Genomic DNA, 17,167 nt, shown 5'->3' with positions numbered 1-17,167 from the left:
TATCTCTCGGCTGGCCTGGGAACACCTTGGTGTTCCCCCGGATAAGCTGGAGGAGGTGGCTGGGGAGAGGGAGGTCTGGGCCTCTCTGCTTAGGCTGCTGCCCCCGCGACCCGGCCTCGGATAAAGCGGAAGAAGATGGATGGATGGATGGATGGAAGTGTGCAGTCATTTGTTAAGAATGAACTAAAAATGGTGGACACTAGTGTGCGAAAGTCTAGAGTCACATTTCATTTCTTCCTATTTTGCTTCCAAGTAGCCAAACTTTCTTGGTTTGTTTGTTTGATTTTTTTTTAAGTTTTTATGTTCAATAGTTCCCCAAGGTCTCTGAAGAGGGCAGCACAGTGATTAGTACTGTTGCACCACAGCAAGAAAGCCTTGAGTTCAGCTAATTTCACTCAGCTGAAGCCTTTCTGTGTGGAGTTTGCATGTTCACCCTGTGTTTTGGGGGTTCTCTCCAGGTATTCTGGCTTCATCTGGCAGTCCAAAGACATGCAGGTTGTGGAGTCCACATGGTTGTTTGTCTCTCTCTGTTAGCCCTGCTGCATCAGGCTGGCGACCTGTCCAGGGTATACCCTCCTCTTGCCCTATCGTAGCCCCACTGCGACGCTGATAAGGTTAAGTGAATGGATCGTTCAATCTCTGAATGACTTTCTACGTTTTTCATTGGCTGTCATTGTCCATTTACAGTTCAGTCTTTGTACCTGACGGTTAAAGGAATATGTTTTATTTCTGGCTGTAAATCCACTTAACACTGGCCTATGACACATTCAAGCTTTAAAAAGTCACCCGTATATACATAACAGACAACTGACAAGAAACCTGACAAGTGAAACATGAAAGAAATTTCAGGCCTAAAAAAAAGAACTGTCTACAGCAGATGATGAGTATCTGAATGGCAGGTCCTTAAGAAATAGGAAAACAATCCAGTAAAGACCTGAAACGGGACCTGAGATGCATCTGGACCTTCAGCTGATCCCTCTTCACTGAACCCTCATCGAGAATGGTCTCAGTAGAAAGGTGACTGTCAAGAAGACGTCCTTAAGGGAAACCGTGAAAAAAGGCTGAGTTATGTCAAATTATGCAAGAACTGGCCTGAAATGATCAGTTGACAGGTTTTATGGAGTGATGAATAAATATTTGAGCTTTTTGGTCCATATTGTCATCAGTATGTACAGAGGAGGTCAGGAGTGGGGTACAACAATGAATGTCTGCAGCCATCTGTTTAACAGATGGGCGATCATGGTTTCAAGCAGCATTTTGAGCCTGTGGTTTTGGGATCTTTTTAAAATGGATAAATGTGCAAAAATAGCATCAGATTTTGATCCACCAAGCAATACTACCTGGAAAGAATGTGATTGGCTTGGTTTTTCAGCATAATAGTGATCACAAACACTCAATGCAGCAGAACCATACATGGATAGACAGTAGAGCTGCCACAAATGATTATTTTGATAGTCGACTAGTCGCTGATTATTTTTGCGATTAGTCGACTAATCAGATCATGCATCCATTGGATGTAAAACATACAGCTTATTGCACCAGCATGCATCTGCTCTTATATAACTATCATTAGCTTACAGCTTTAAGTGTTTAAGGTATGTGCTAACTAAAAATAAAGACAAGATGAGAGTTTATTAAATTTTAATGACACTTGCAGATTGTTTCGATGGAGTTTAATCTGCTTGACGTTTATTCAGCTGTGTAAAAACTCTAACTTTAATCTTAGCCAAACCGATTTAATCAGGAACCAATAAAATACTAAAAAAAAGCCAAACAATAACATTTTTAAGTTATCTAAGTGACTTATATATAATGTTTAACCTGAGTAGCGAAAGACGGCGGTGGGTTTGAAAATGACTTGCTGGGAGTCCGGTGTTCTCACCGGCTCTAGTGAGCCTTGCCCCCGGCTAGCTATCGAGCTAGCTGGTGGGTAACAGACGTCTCCGAAAACGTCGGAGCGCTTTTGAATATATGTGATGTCTTGATAAACTGAGCCGATATTTGAGGTTTACACAGCTACATTCTCGCCTGAAAATATGTTAATCGTTTATTTTGTGACCCAGAAAGAATAATAAGAGTAATATTAAAACTAACTAGCTGCCGCCATTGTTGATAACTGAGCTGGGCCGCGCTATGAATTCTGGGACACAGCTTCTTCTTCTTCGGGGTTTAACGGCAGCTGGCATCCTTGTACATGCAGTGCTGCCATCTTCTGTTTCAGTCCGTTATTACACTCTTAAATCCTACTACTTATTCCTGCGTCTTTTGGGATCTTACAAAGCCTCAAACGACGCGTCGACTATTAAATTAGTCGTCGACGATTTTAATAGTCAAAGTAATCGTGACTAGTCGACTAATCGTGGCAGCCCTAATAGACAGTGAAACACTATTAGTCATGGATTGGCCTCCACGGAGCCCAGGCCCTAACGTCATTGAAGCAGTGTGGATCATCTTGACAAAGAATGCAACAAAAGCAGCCAACATCCAAAGAAGAGCTTTGAATGTCCTTCAAGAAGCCTGGAGAACAATTCCTGAAGACTACTTAAACAAATTACAAGACAGCTGCCTAAGATCAGGCTGTAAAAAAGGCTGTATATTGTTTGTTTGACATGTCTTCATGTGAAGCACTTTGTAACAGCGTTTTGGTCTTAAAAAGTGCTATATAAATAAATTTTACTTACTTACTTACTTACTAAAAGAATAAAGGTGGTCATAACAAATATTGACTTTCAAGATTGTTAGAATTGCCCAGACTCTGTTTATGCCTTGTATTCTGTATTTCCATGGAGGTTTGCATTTATTTCAATAAACTGTTCCACGACTCCTCAACATATAAATTTGACTTCATTAAAGTTGTTTTACAAGTTTTACAAAATGTAAATATTGCAGTAAACAGTCCCATTACTGTTGCGTGGCACGGAAAATTTGGGTTTATAACATGAATTAAGGTCAGCACACTTAACTTGTTTGCTGACTTAGTGCTTATTTTAACCTCTGGAAATAACAAACATTAGGGCCAACACTATGTAGAGAAACACTGGGAAAAGAATATAATATCTACATCCATCTAATATATCTAATCAACCAATAACATGCCATGTAGACAAAGTCAAAAGAACCTGCTGAAGCTCAGACTGAGCATCAGGAAGAAAGATGATATGTAACTCTGAACATGGCGTGGTTGTTGGAGTCAGATGGGTTGTTCTGAGTTTCAAAAATTGGTGAGTGGTGAGTTAGAGGTGGTGTAATGGTGTGAAGGATATTTTATTGGCAGACTTTGGGCCCTTAGTAGAAGCTGTCCACCCCACAGTATAGCCATCTTCTCATGTCTTCTTCCAGCAGGATAACACACTATGTTCCAAAGCTCGAACTACTTTCTTGAACATGACACTTAGTTCATTGTACTCAAATCACAGGATCTCAGTCCAAGAAAGGACCTGTGGGATGATGTGGAATGGAAGATTAATCTCAGAGTAATATTTCCAAGCATGGTTGAATCTGCGCTGCAAAGAAAGCAGCTCTGAAAGCAAAAGAGGATCCAGCTTCATAGTACCAAGGTGTGCCTAATGAAATGGCCAGTGAGCCTTTACAGATTCTGTGCTTGTCACAAAAAACTTAGTTACAAATGATTGCGAGAAGATGTCAAATTTGACGCAAGGGGGCCTTTCATTAATGTCTGACTGACGGTCCCAAGCTTTACATTGAGAGTCAAGTAAAAATTCACATGGCCCAAACGGAAAAAATAAATAATAAAATAACTGCTGTTTTTCATTTTCAGCACAATGAATCTTATGTTTCACTAACAGCAGGCTTTGATACGACATCTAGTACTATGTCTTGTCCTATTAGCTGTGTTTTAGTTGGCCTGCACCATTAAAAATGCTTTATTGGTAACAGACTGCAAGCAATATGTTTGCGCTGCACCTTTGGATCACATGGACTTAAGGTTACAAACTTTAATATGATTGTGATCTTAGCTTTCATTTTTCGTTGCTTGCCCCTTCAAGTTTGAATTGTTTGCTCCCCTTTAGCATATTTTACTTTCTGTTGACAATGACAGGTTCTTGTTTAAACAGATACAAACATACTTTCACAGGAAACTAAATAAAGCGCCTCTGCCTGTGTGAATTTCAGGTTTGTGTTTGAGGATTAGAGTATGAGGATTAGATTTCCATTTTTCTGCCAGCAGCCATTGAGGTGCCTTTTTTTATTTAGCTTTGAACTTTTTTGTAAATTTTCTTGGCTTACCTAGACAAGTTTGAATTGTGTGCTCAGCTAACTTTTGCCTTTGGGTATAACACTCTGTCGTGAAGATACTGAGCCTAATGTAAACAGACTAAGAGTGCACTGTTGCCTTGTGCAGTATAACAGCTGAGATCTGTCCTCACAGTCCATTTAGAGTGGCCGTTCTGATGTCAAACTGGAATTGCAGATATTGACATTTCAGTCTGAGACAATCGTTTTACTGTTTTAAACTCAAATGCTTTTGAAATTAATCCAAGTAAGTAACTACCATCATTTCGGGTTAGATTGGGGTTAGGATTAGGGTTTGGGTTGGTCTGAGACTTACTAAGAAAAATACCTCCAAACTGACCAGTTTTTGTTCAGTCACAGCAAATTAAATAAATAAATAAATAAAAATACAAATTCTGCGTCAGACACAAGTTTCCATAGTCAGCCGGTCATATGCAGGTATGTTGATATATAAATAAACATGATGTAAATTTACTGTTTAAGCTTTGGTGCTCTTGTGCAGTATGTCTTCTGTACTAAAGTCTAAGTTTGAAAGAAAAAAAACAATAAAAGGAAATAAATATTTCTTGTATGTCTTTGCATGACAGTGAACCATACTCTAAAAGGTGGGCGTTGCTACAACGAGGCTACAAATTCTAAAACATAGATTTTAACACAGGCATCTTCAACCCAGCAGGACAGAAGATCTAAACTTAACACAAAAAGTAACAAAATTCATGTTTGGTCAATTATTACTCTATTGTAAAGATGCTTCTTTACAATAAATCTTATACCATTGGAAACCAGGTTTTTATTTTTCCTTAAACGGTGCCACCTTTGTAAGGAAAATTTCATTTGTGGGTTGCGCCTATGAAAAAATTCCATATTTTCTCTGTGAATGTCAAACACCTTGTTTCGTCTGTGCCGAATTGGATGATTACAGTCGAAACAGTCGAAACAAGACACACTGACAATTTAACAATTTATTGATTGAACAAACAGGGGCCTCTGTTGCATGTGGAAGAACCATAAACAGCTGCAATGGCTTGCCACCTCCTCCTCATGCTGGTTACCAACTTGGTCAGCACCCCTTTCCTTCAACCACTATTTGTCACAAGACAGCCAATGTGGTTGTGTTGGCTGTTAAGCCTTCAATGTCTTGTTTATATAACTAAGTTCATGTAACTGCCAAAGTTTAGAGGCAGTTTCCCAAGAGAGTGAACAGTGTTTAGAGTTGTTTGTTATTGTTGTTTTATTCTTATTTTATGCAGTCATTTGTGTGAAGTTAGCTCTGTCACAATTAGAATATGAGTGAATTGAATCTTGGCTAAGACAAGTTTTTTCTCTGTAATGTTTGACTGACACAATCTGAAAGTTAGATGGGAAAAAGCTTCAGAGCACAGTTATTACTTTACAGTGTTTCGTTTTACAGGCAGAAATGAACCAAACGCAGACCTTTGACCACTTTTGCATTTGCGCAAAAGGTTTTGGGTGGAGTACTACTTTTTTTTCACGCACGCTCATTCAAAGGAGTTTTAGAATGTATCTTCACTGTTAAATGTTCTTATTAATCTTATTTTAATAAACAACACTGTCATACACAAAACTAGGGTGGCACTAGGGGTGTAAGCATAGCTGGACTGGCCATCGGGCATACCGGGCATTTGCCCGGTGGGCCGCTGGCGATTTTTTGTTTTTATGGGCCGATGGATTTTTTTTAATTTTTTTTTAGGAAGGGTATATATAATGAAAGGTGTTGGATTGGCCAATTGGTCATGATCGACTCTGGGCTGGACCAATTACAGCCGAGGAGGCCGGATGCGCCCTCCCCCCTGTTTAGCAATCACGTGATTTTCGCGCATTGCATGCCGGGAACTCGTGGCAAAACAATCCAAGTACCGCATCAAATGCAAGCGTTTGCAGCACCGCAAAACGTTCATTCTCCGGTTCCAATACCTTCTTGTTTTTTCTTTGCCGCACAAAAAAGGAATGTACAGAACAAAAGGAGAACAATGCCGGTCCGTACAAAGACAGACTCGACGAAAAGACAAAGAAAAGATACGAGGAAAAATCAAAGGAGTGAAAGGGTCAGACCCTTACGAGCACACAGAGGGACAAAAGACGTTAGCGTGCTGCCCAACTTTCACCACGCTCATATTTATAATTATACGGTTCTTGGAGTGAGTGCATACACTCATGAAGTTTAGTAACTTCAGGTCACTGCAACAAGCCCAGGTACAGTTTACCGACGGATGGGTGTACAGGACCTTGAAATGCACCGTGTAGAACGAAAGACCATAGAGCTGGGCGATATGAGATTTTTTCATATCACGATATGTTTTTTTCATTTCAGGCGATAACGATATCTATCACGATATAAGCCAAATAACTATATTTGTAAGATTTAAATGCGCCGTTGCTCACAAGTAAAATGTGAAATAATCAGCAGCTTGTTTTTATTTAAATATTTATTTCCCATAATAAGTTCAACAGGGTAGATGTACTTAAGGAACATGAGACTTTTTCAGATAAATAAAGGCAAATATTACAAACTACACAAAAGGCAGCCGCTAAAGCGTTTAAGTTTCAAAATAGAACAAACGAAACAGACTAAATTGTCAATTCCACTTAGAAACAAAATATTAATTCTAAAAATAAATCTTAGTTTGTTTTACAGAAGAACAGACAAAACTGACTAACTTTTGTCAATATCAAATAAACTGAGAACTAAAAGGAAATTCTCAATCTCTCCTTGTTGTATAGCTTAGCTTTTCAAACAGTTTTAACAGTTACTTTAGTCTGACAAAAGCCGAATGACGAATTAGCGCTTCCAGTCAGAGACTGAGGCTACGTCCACACGTACACGGGTATTTTTGAAAACGGAGATTTTCCGTTTTCGTTTTAAAAAATAATCTCGTCCACACAATAAAGGCAGAAATGAAGGAAAACGCTGCTATGAACATGCCAAAGCAGCAGGTGGCGCTAGATTCCTAACCGTGCAGAAATGTTGGCCAATCAGAAGTCTAGAAGCCTTGGTGGGAAAAAGTAAACAAAGCTGGGGCATAGAAGCAGAACCGAGTCGTATGTGTGGACGGACAGTAACTGTGTGTATATGTAAGCATTTAAACACTGCAGAGAGTAGAATTAACAGTAACAGTCTTGTAGAAATTCATTTCACCGAAACAATAACGTGGCGCACAGTGTGACGCATGCACCAGTTTATTGTATTTCCAGACTTGCTTTCGGCACATTTACAGTGCACGCTACTCTGTTTTTTGTCAGACTTGAAATAGCCGAAATACCTTCACCCTACGGAACTTCTATGGCTCTTCCGTTCGACAATCTCTCCGGCATTGGAACCATCATCTGTTTTCTCTTCGGTCACGCTCGGTTGATTTTTCTAGTCGGCACACTCATTTCCTCCATTACGCGCTGGCTCCATTACCCGCTGGCTGCTTCCCAAACAAACACACGTGCGGCTTGGCACTTGTGCTGTATGTAACAAGTCACGCGACGTGACGCTGCGGCTGTGATTGGTTCGGCTCTGCGCTACTGAATTTGGATTGGCTGACCTTTTTTTTTTTTTAAGAGGACAAGAGCGGCGAGGTCTATCGCGATAGCTTAATTTCTCTATCGAGTAAAAGTTATATCGCGATACATATCGTTATCGTTCTATCGCCCAGCTCTAAAAGACCATCGTACGAACAAAGGTAAGTTTACCAGTCTCACAAATCGTCGTCATAAATACACATTCGTTAACCGTTTATTAATAGGACCTTTGAGCTCAACGGTAATTAATTAGTAGTGGAAATAATTTCTGGTAGCATTACAGAAATGTAGCAGTGACAATAATATTGTATGCTGTAATCGTACTGGACAATTAGTGATACAAAACAACAGTTTTATCCTGTGAATAAAAGTATATGTTTTTGTCAATGTACCATAATAACAGAAGCGAAACGCAATATTGTGTCAGGACAATTTACTATTTATGCACAATAAATAAAGGAGCATAGCGCGACCATTTCTGTTCAGCGCCAGACTTGTAACCTATATCACCAATTATGTTAAGAAAAAGGACGTATTAACTACTACAAAACTCTGATCTTTGTGGGAATGCTTGGAGCAGACTAACATGTGAGCTGGAGTGTTCTGGGACGTTATATTTGGTATATCCAGACCATCCGTCGGCTCTTACTTCGGAAACATGGCTTAAAAAATTTCTCTTCAACTACGTAATCCGATAAAAAAAAAAACGATCTCTTTACCCGTCGGCTTTCCATGGCTGTCATGCGACCAGCTATTGCAGTTAATAATACAACAGCTTCTTGGCATTTTTTGGGTTTCTTTTTATCGCTAGTACCTCTTGCCACAAGTTCCCAGAATCCTTTGCAGTTTTACCCCTGAATGACGTCACATTTTCAATCTTTATCCTGGTGGGCCGGGCTCTAGTCAAAATGCCCGGGCCGATTTTTTGTCCCAGTCCAGCCCTGGGTGTAAGAGATCATTTTAGGGTGGCACATGCCACCCCATGCCACCCTTCAAGATCCGCCCCTGGAAGAACATAACAACTGACTGTTAAATTTCCTTGAAACTATCAAACAGGCATACACTTGTCTCCCGCACCCTGGTGTCCAAACTCACGGGTGTGTTCACACGCCAACTTGGTTGCGCTTCACGTGGGCTGCTCAGCTCGTGGGCCGTGCGGCCGCTGTGAAGTCAAACAAACTATACGAGAGAACCTGCCACGCAATTGGTTAGCGTCGTGAAGACCCAGCTACGTCAGCGCCCTCCCATTCGCTTTAAGAAGAGGGCGTCAAGTCTCGCGATTAGGCAATGTGTTTGTCGTCACTCTTCACTGCCACGCTTCCAAACACGGTAGGCAGCTGTCATGGACCACATTAAAGATGGATGGTTTACAGAGTCTTGTACGCTATGGCCAGGGCAAGCAATGAGTCTCCAAGTAGAGGAGGTCCTCTACCACAAGAAATCCAAATTTCAAGATGTTATGGTTTTCAAGAGGTGAGAACAGTGAGGCTAACTTCACTTAGCTAACGCTGCTAGCTGTTAGCTGTGCTCGCACTGAATGAGCAACCTAGAGCATGATTTTTTTTCCCCAGATGGTTGAAAGATACGACGTTTTTTAAGCTTGGCTCGTGATTTGCATGTCATTGAAACTTTAGTGTAAACTTTAAGGGTAACGCTAGATTCATTTAAGTCGCGGTACATGTATTTGTTTAATGGTACTAAGCATGTGGTTACACATCTGAATCCTACGGAAGCTCTTATGTAAAAGTGATCCTGTTGCCTCATGCTGTGCTGTAATGCTACTTTCCAGCAAAACCTACGGAAATGTGCTGGTGCTGGATGGAGTGATCCAGTGCACAGAGAGGGACGAGTTTGCCTATCAGGAAATGATTGCAAACCTTCCCCTGTGTAGCCATCCTTGTCCTAAGAAGGTATTTCTCGTAAATGTGAAACAACAGTACATTCGGGATATTTCCAGCTGTGACGGTTATATTTGCATTTTCACAGGTGCTCATCATTGGTGGCGGAGACGGGGGTGTGCTAAGGGAAGTGGTGAAGCATCCGCTGGTGGAATCAGCGGTTCTTTGTGAGATAGATGAGGTAGGAGCAACAACTCTGTTAATTTATGATGTAGGGATTGTCCTCTCTGCTGCCTTTGATGACATTTTTATGTTGTCTTCTCTTTAGGATGTGATTAATGTGTCAAAGAAGTTCCTGCCAGGGATGGCCAAAGGGTTTTTCAGTCCCAAGCTCACCCTCCACATTGGTGATGGCTTTGAATTCATGAAGCAGAATCAGGACGCCTTTGACATAATAATAACAGATTCATCAGACCCAGTGGGTAGGTGCTGCTTAAAGTCCCACAATCCTTGTGTGTCCAAAGAACTAATCAAACAACACAAATACGGGACACGCTTTAACGAGGCAGTCTCAATTAGAATCTCTTTAATTGTTATTTCAGGACCTGCTGAGAGCTTGTTCAAGGAGTCTTACTACCAGCTGATGAAGGCAGCATTGAGAAGTGGCGGAATTATTTGTTCCCAGGGTAAGTTTATATTTCACTGGACTTGTGCATTAAAAGCTGGCTAATAAGTAACATTTTGAGTCTGCTGAAGATGTTACTGTTATTCAGTTAGTGAATGGATTACTTTCTGTTGAGTTGTTCCCTTCAGATTGAGTAATGCCAAAAGATGGGAAAGTAACACTTTTTTTTTTTTTTTTTTTTCTCCTCCCCTCTCCCCGCCTCTTGCTTTTGTAACTGACAGGCGAGTGTCAGTGGCTCCATTTGGAGCTGATAAAGGAGATGCAGACCTTCTGCAAAACCCTATTCCCTGTGGTGGACTACGCCTACAGCACCATTCCAACTTATCCCAGTGGCCAAATTGGATTCATGCTCTGCAGTAAAAATCCTGTAGGTGTTAAACTGTCATTCTCAGTTTGTCATCCACCACACTTCCCCAAGTGTTCTTGGATTGCCTAAAAAAAAAAAAAAAAGAAAATGCAAAAATGTTCCATAGCATAACAGTTTCTCCCTGATCATCCTTGTGCCTTGTTTGTTTTTTTTTTTAGGAAACACATTTCAGGGAACCAGTGAAAGCACTGTCAAAAGAAGAGAAGGAAAGTATGAGCCTTAAATATTACAACCCTGAAATTCACAAAGCGTCGTTCGTTCTCCCAGAGTTTGCAAGAAAGGTAAGTTGGTTTCAAATTTTAATAGTCTGTCCCACACTTGGGGGTGCAATCCACACAATGCCGAGGGGTATTTTCTGCATTTCACCTGGTGTCTTGTCTGACAGGTGCTCAGAGAAGCATGACCAGCAGCAAAGGGCCATGTGCATCCTTCAGCCAACCCTTAGAACATGGATAAACAACCTTTTTCGATGGCTTCTTGAACTCTACGTAGTTAAACGTCATCCCAAGATTTTCAGTTCAGAGAAAATATTGCTTTTTGAGCCGGTCTTGCACACTCTTGTGTTGTCTTTCAGTTCTTCATGTAATTGTCTTATCTGCATTTTGTGAAGCAAACCTAACCTCATTCTGAAATGTTGTTTTTGTTTTTAATTCTGTTTTCTGTAAAACAATAAATTACACATAGCACAACATGTGTAATTGTTACATGGAGTATAGGAACCGCTCTACCATTTACAGGTCAAGTGAATAATACTTTGGCAGGTGGCTTCAATTTTATTGTCTGATTGGTGTATGTAATCCTCTACTGCACATTTATTTTGTGACCTTTTATTATTTTGATATCTTGTCACAATCATGGTTCAGAATACTGTCCACTACACAGAAACCCTATAGTGCCTGAAACTGGTTGCGCATAACCTACCAGTCTTATGGTCTCCTACTCAGAAGCTAAATGGGAAAAAGATCCCTTTAAACAAAACAAAAAAGCACCTAATTGGTTTAGTTAAGGCTCAGCTTTGAGCGTCAGTTATCGAATACTGTAAAGAGATCACATTACATGCAAACTTAGAAATGTTACCAGAGCTGTCCAGTCCACGAATAGTCTTAACATGTGAATTCATTATGCAGTTATAGCATGCAGTATTGGGTCTTGATTACTGGGTGTACTGTTTGTACTGTGTAAGAGTCTGACTGCAGGATGTGAGATCGTTTCTTTAAATGGAAATGTAATAGTTCAGTGATTTGAGCTAATGTAAGACATGATTTACTGTTAGCTATGGCTACCTTGACTCTTTACTGGGACATGGTGTTATACCTGAATGAATGAATTTGTCTTTTTTATAAGAATCATGAACTGTAATAAACTGGTAACGCAAAATTAATGGATCAATGGCTGGGTTATGTTTTGTTTTTCGAGGTCTGCATTTTCCAACCACGCTTTCAAGCTGCTGTTTGCTGCAAATGGTGAGCAGGTTCTGTGGGAGCAGTGTAGTGTTGAGACACGTGCAGCTTTGGTATTCAGGCACCAGGTGGCATCCTTGAATCTTTTATGTTTTAGGCCAGTCTCCGCGTTGGAATTATACTGCTGAAATTCTTTGAATTAGAGAAAAAAGCAGTCGGACCCTCTGAGCTGTTTAGTGTTTCATGATGGGAAGTGTCACTGTGGAACTTACCATTCAGTTGCGTCAACTCAAACTACTGTGCAAAAGCTCAGTCTTCACCAATATTTTTTTCATTTTTTTATTATAATGGGACCAACCTGCAGTTCACTGCTATGTTGTCACGCTGCTTTTACACAGGAGCTGTGCCCATAGCTGGATGATAAAGATAATTTGTGCTTGTGAGTGTTAATACTGTAATATAGGAAATGAAGCACATCTCTATGGGCTTGTGTTCGCACCAATGAAGCGACAGCCATGAATTTTTAATTTGACTGGGTTTTAATCTCCATACCACAGGAACAAAACTTGGGAATACAATAGACTGACATTAAAATTTATTTCTTCTACAGCTAAATTGGTGGCTTGTTTCCACGTGTACAGATTCACCTGTTTGTTTGATAACAAAAGCATAAAACCCTTATATGATCTGTGAGTCACTTAATTCTCAGCCATCTATTTCAGTTACTTGTTGAGGTGGTGACTCAACAACACGTAATAATGAAAATGGAGATTTTAATGCACATTAATGCAATCTTGGAGCACCTATAGTAGTCGCTGGGGGTTCCTTAAGTGTTTGAAGTCTCTTGCAGTGTCATCTGCAGATCCCTTTAAGCTGATGTTGCTGTATATTCCTCAAACACACTGAACTGCCAATACAACAATTTTTAACAGTCAGCTAATCTTTGGATTTGCTTTGGGCCAGCTTCAGATCTGCAGAAATCAACCCAGAGACTGTTGTGGAAGCATGAGAAATCCATTTGAACATATCAAACGAGGCATACGGGAATACGAGCGCCGCATGTTCCCTGCCAGCAGCGAAACAGTGAATCCTGTAAACTCAACTTAACTGTGCTTTTTCATGAAACGTCTCACAGGTTGACAGCAGATTCTCACACACTTTGAAACAAGGTCATCTCAGACAAGAAAGTATAATTAACTTCAGTGAGACATTTACCTCGTACACATTTTAAATATATATAGTATTAAATGTTTGTTTTTTGTTAAGCCATAAAATACAGTTTATGGTGTTCTTTGGTAAATAAGTTTATGTTATGTCACTATATTAGACCTATAAAATATTACTTTTTATGTAAGCAAACTTGATTAGTAGTTAAACCTGTGTAAAGAGTTGAGGAATTAATTTTTACTTATAATGTATGTTAATAGTATTGTGTAGAAAACCTCAGTGGCAGTTTTAGAATCCATTTGTCGTGCAGTGCGTCTGGTATCTATTGTGAAGCAAAGGACATTAATTCGTTTTCGATTCAGAGACGCCACATGCATCAAATCACGGGGCCCATGTTAATGCAAAGATAACCACAAGATCCTTATGGATCAGCACTAAACTACTGAACACTGCTGCTTCCTTTTTAACAGCTATGCTAACTCCACGAGATTGGTGATGTGCATTTCCTGAAGAGATTTCGGCGAGTCAGTGCGAGTGTCAGACCGTTCAATTGCAATCTGCAGGTGTCAAAGAGGCATATAGAAGCAATATGACAGGAATAGGATTTTGCCCGGGGTAGGGTGCCAAACAGCGGCCTGTGTTGGGAGTGGAAGATAAGCTGGCTCATGGTCAATTTGTATCTCTTTTAGATCTACTTTGACTCCTGCTACAGGGAAATGTGGCCGCTTTATTTAAGTGCTAAAAATGGTTCAGGCATATCCGTTGGTATCACACTTTAGATGAGCTGTGGAATTGTCCGTCCACCTGTCTGACAGGTATTCTCTGAGATTGTCTATCGTAACTGCGAACGCATTAGTTGATGTCAAAACCTGGTAACGGGCAATTGACGTCGTCGTGCGCTGCAGATGTTTCCTCCCGATGAATCACATGTACGCAAGCCATCTCACAATTTGTCAAAAAGGTTAACTTTTAAACGGTTCCATTTGTTGTGTCCTGACCTCTTCATCTCTCCTCCTCTTTCATGCTCTCCTACACACCCCCAACGACATCCACACACGCGCACACACCCTCCACCCTCCGTCATACACCCACCACCCTCTACGTCAGTGGCAAACACGAAGGGGGTAGAGGCGTATAAAAGAGTGAGGGGCTTTAGAGGTAGAGCTGAAGAAACATCAAATCTTCTGAGCAGCTGCCACCAACTGCACTCCACTTTTTTCTCTCCCATCGTTCTTCTCTGGATCTCCGGCTAGTCTGAGCTGCTCAGACTCTCCTGCTCAGACACACACACACAGACACACACAGCCACACTGTCTTTGTGAGCCTCCTGCTCCTGTGACTGTAGCTCTGGTCGGTCACCTGCACTCCTGTCACAGCATGCAGCTCCTGGTGGTGTTAGCAGCTCTCATGGGGGTTGTGTTCAGCGTTAGAGCAGCTGCCGTGCTTCCTGTGGAGGATAGGAGCCCCATCCATGTGAACAGGGTGAGGAGATTGTTCGTATTGCTCATATTAGTTTGATGTTTGTTTGTTTTTTACTTTGAGGTGTAATTATTAATAAATGTATCCAGTTACTACATGGGAAATAGTTTGAATGATTCGAATTTTGAAAACAAAAATGTAACTTACAATAAAACAAAATCTGTGGTTATGTAAATAAATAGTAAGATATTTAAAAATGGCTTTTTTAAATTGAATTAAAACTGCTTTTAACTGACATGATTAATATTGTCAGTATATATAATTTAAAATGGGAAAAGTATTAATGATCTGTGAGCATCACAGACAAGTGTTTTAAAGTCACACTTCCATGATTTTTCCTCCGTGATAATATTATCTCTACTTTCTGATTCCTGGTTAGGAGCTGAGCAAAGAACGCAAGGAGCTGATCCTAAAGCTGGTGTCTGGCTTGTTGGATGGAGCTCTGGACACGAACATGCTGCCGGGAGAAGCGACACCTGTGGAGCTTGAGGAGCCGCTGGAGTCTCGTCTGGAGGAGAGAGCTGTGTATAACAGGCTATCGCTTCCCCAGCGTGACCGCAAAGCTCCCTGTAAAAACTTCTTCTGGAAAACTTTCACCTCCTGCTAACAGTGCCCAAAAAAACCCCCACTCGGCTCCGCCTGCCTCCGGTACTCCTTCTGTTCCAGCTCTACATAAACTGTGGTAGACCTCAGCTGTACATATCATCTACACCTGTCACACATGCAACATCGATGGACTTCACTGAGACAGTGTGTCTGTTTGAATATTAATTATTTATGTATCTATTTATGTATACAATGTATGTAACAGTTTCTTTCAGGGTCAACAATAAAGCATGGATATAATATTTAAAATGGTGATAACAGTTAATTACTTTTTGTTTTTTGAAGGTCAAATTTTCCTTCTCCTGCTTCTGTAAAACAAATGCAAAGGCAGATTTCTTAAAAGTGTTGTAGCTGTATTTTTCTTTGCGACTAAAATAATCGAAATATTTCACGGCTTTCCTGTGTGCGAATATTTTTCTTTCTAAGAAACATTAAGGCGCAGCTGTGCCCTGTGGATACGGAACTTCTTTTTCAAAAGCACATCAAACATTATTTTCTTTTAAGTCTTTCTACTTTACCGGCATACACACAATAATAACCAGGGGCAGCAATACTGCTACAAAGACCGGATTTTCTATAACTATGAAGCATTAAAAAAGGAATAAACTGCCCCCTTTTATTTTTAAATTAATAGCCTTTTACTCATCTATAAATAAAACTATACCGTAAGTGAATTAAGTCAAAGTAGCTTGAGTATTAGTTCTTATTAATTCCTCACCACAGGTTGAGGGAGACGCTTCAGTGACTTATCACAGATCGTTAAACATGTCAGCATAATAGGAAAGTATATAAATCAGAAGCTCCTCCCGTGTTCACACAATCATGATACTCTGTTTCAGAATATTATGAGCAAAGTGGGGGGAAAAGGAGAACGGCTGTCAAAGCACATCAACAAAAAACAATAAATGAAGGAAATAAATGAAAAGAGCGTAAAGTCAATATAAGCAAGAAAAATCATGTTGCACTGATGACAGTCTGACCTCAGCGTTTAATAGAAAAAGCCCAGAAAAGGCTTTGGTTGCATGTTAAGATAATGAAGCGAGACCTCCATCAACCTGCTAATACTCTCTCTGATTCTGACTCCCAGTCAGCTGCACGCCTGCCCAGTTCTCAATCAGTCCTGCTACAACTGCTCCACACCCTCCAGCCCTTCAGGCACGCTCAACCACCGTAAAATGAGTTTTTCTTAACCACTTATTTAGGGAAAAAGTGAAGTTGGTGCTGGCCGCAATCAAATATCGACTTCCAACTCGGGCCCACGGCCCCTATTAGCGAACTGATGGATTTCCTGTGATAAATGACATGCAGGTGAAATGTCCTGCTGTTCGCGCCTGTTCAAGCGAACCGTTTATTTTCACACGTGAATAAATGAACAATCATAAAAACGGAGCAACAAAAACAAACAGTTTAAGAGAGCACTGCTGAATAATGCAACAATCACAGGAGAACCTTTTGATGATTATTACGTTCCGTTCAAGGGTTTTAAAATTAACTGCCCTGGCTTTTCCTTTAAGTTTTGCCAACTTGTTAAACTCTGATGCTGATCACATCGAGCTGTCTGTTACATAAATGATAAACTGTAAGCATGAGGAATACTTTAGTTGCTGTGGTTCTGTATTCAAATTTGAGACTTGGCTGGTAGAAAATGGCACATTAGCAGCACAAAGTACATATGAAGGATCAAAACAACATTTACCCAACTAACCCACGGAGAATGGGCCGTTTGAACTTCTCTGCCAGCAGTAATTATTGCTCAATGCTTAGCAGAGTTTTACACTCACTAACATAAATGAGAGACTTAAATGAAAAACGGCAATTCCTAAATTTCATTACTCCACCGTCC

General features: G+C 40.4%; 2 protein-coding genes across 2 annotated transcripts; both read left to right on the top strand.

Annotated features, from left to right (window-relative positions):
• The first annotated feature begins 9,062 nt into the window (after positions 1 to 9,062).
• Positions 9,063 to 12,057, top strand: srm (spermidine synthase). Its single transcript, XM_085392687.1, has 8 exons — positions 9,063 to 9,255; positions 9,572 to 9,692; positions 9,769 to 9,861; positions 9,949 to 10,102; positions 10,223 to 10,306; positions 10,527 to 10,672; positions 10,831 to 10,953; positions 11,058 to 12,057. The coding sequence occupies exons 1-8, from the start codon at positions 9,125 to 9,127 to the stop codon at positions 11,073 to 11,075; spliced, it is 870 nt and encodes a 289-aa protein (XP_085248813.1). The 5' UTR covers positions 9,063 to 9,124; the 3' UTR covers positions 11,076 to 12,057.
• Positions 12,058 to 12,190: 133 nt separating this feature from the next.
• sst6.1 (somatostatin family member 6.1) lies at positions 12,191 to 15,815 on the top strand. Its single transcript, XM_085392688.1, has 2 exons — positions 12,191 to 14,721; positions 15,098 to 15,815. The coding sequence occupies exons 1-2, from the start codon at positions 14,617 to 14,619 to the stop codon at positions 15,323 to 15,325; spliced, it is 333 nt and encodes a 110-aa protein (XP_085248814.1). The 5' UTR covers positions 12,191 to 14,616; the 3' UTR covers positions 15,326 to 15,815.
• The last annotated feature ends 1,352 nt before the right edge of the window (positions 15,816 to 17,167 follow it).

The sequence above is a fragment of the Rhamphochromis longiceps genome, linkage group LG20 (assembly GCF_057381845.1).
Source record: "Rhamphochromis longiceps isolate RC_006_pf linkage group LG20, R_longiceps_female_GT1.1, whole genome shotgun sequence".
Taxonomy (NCBI): domain Eukaryota; kingdom Metazoa; phylum Chordata; class Actinopteri; order Cichliformes; family Cichlidae; genus Rhamphochromis; species Rhamphochromis longiceps.
This window is presented reverse-complemented; position numbering and strand designations above follow the sequence as displayed.

Coding starts and splice junctions, on each gene's coding strand:
- srm (XM_085392687.1), top strand. CDS start 9,125: ATGGACCACATTAAAGATGGATGGTTTACAGAGTCTTGTACGCTATGG. Junction 9,693..9,768: donor GCCATCCTTGTCCTAAGAAG/GTATTTCTCGTA, acceptor GCATTTTCACAG/GTGCTCATCATTGGTGGCGG. Junction 10,103..10,222: donor AGATTCATCAGACCCAGTGG/GTAGGTGCTGCT, acceptor TTGTTATTTCAG/GACCTGCTGAGAGCTTGTTC.
- sst6.1 (XM_085392688.1), top strand. CDS start 14,617: ATGCAGCTCCTGGTGGTGTTAGCAGCTCTCATGGGGGTTGTGTTCAGC. Junction 14,722..15,097: donor GCCCCATCCATGTGAACAGG/GTGAGGAGATTG, acceptor ATTCCTGGTTAG/GAGCTGAGCAAAGAACGCAA.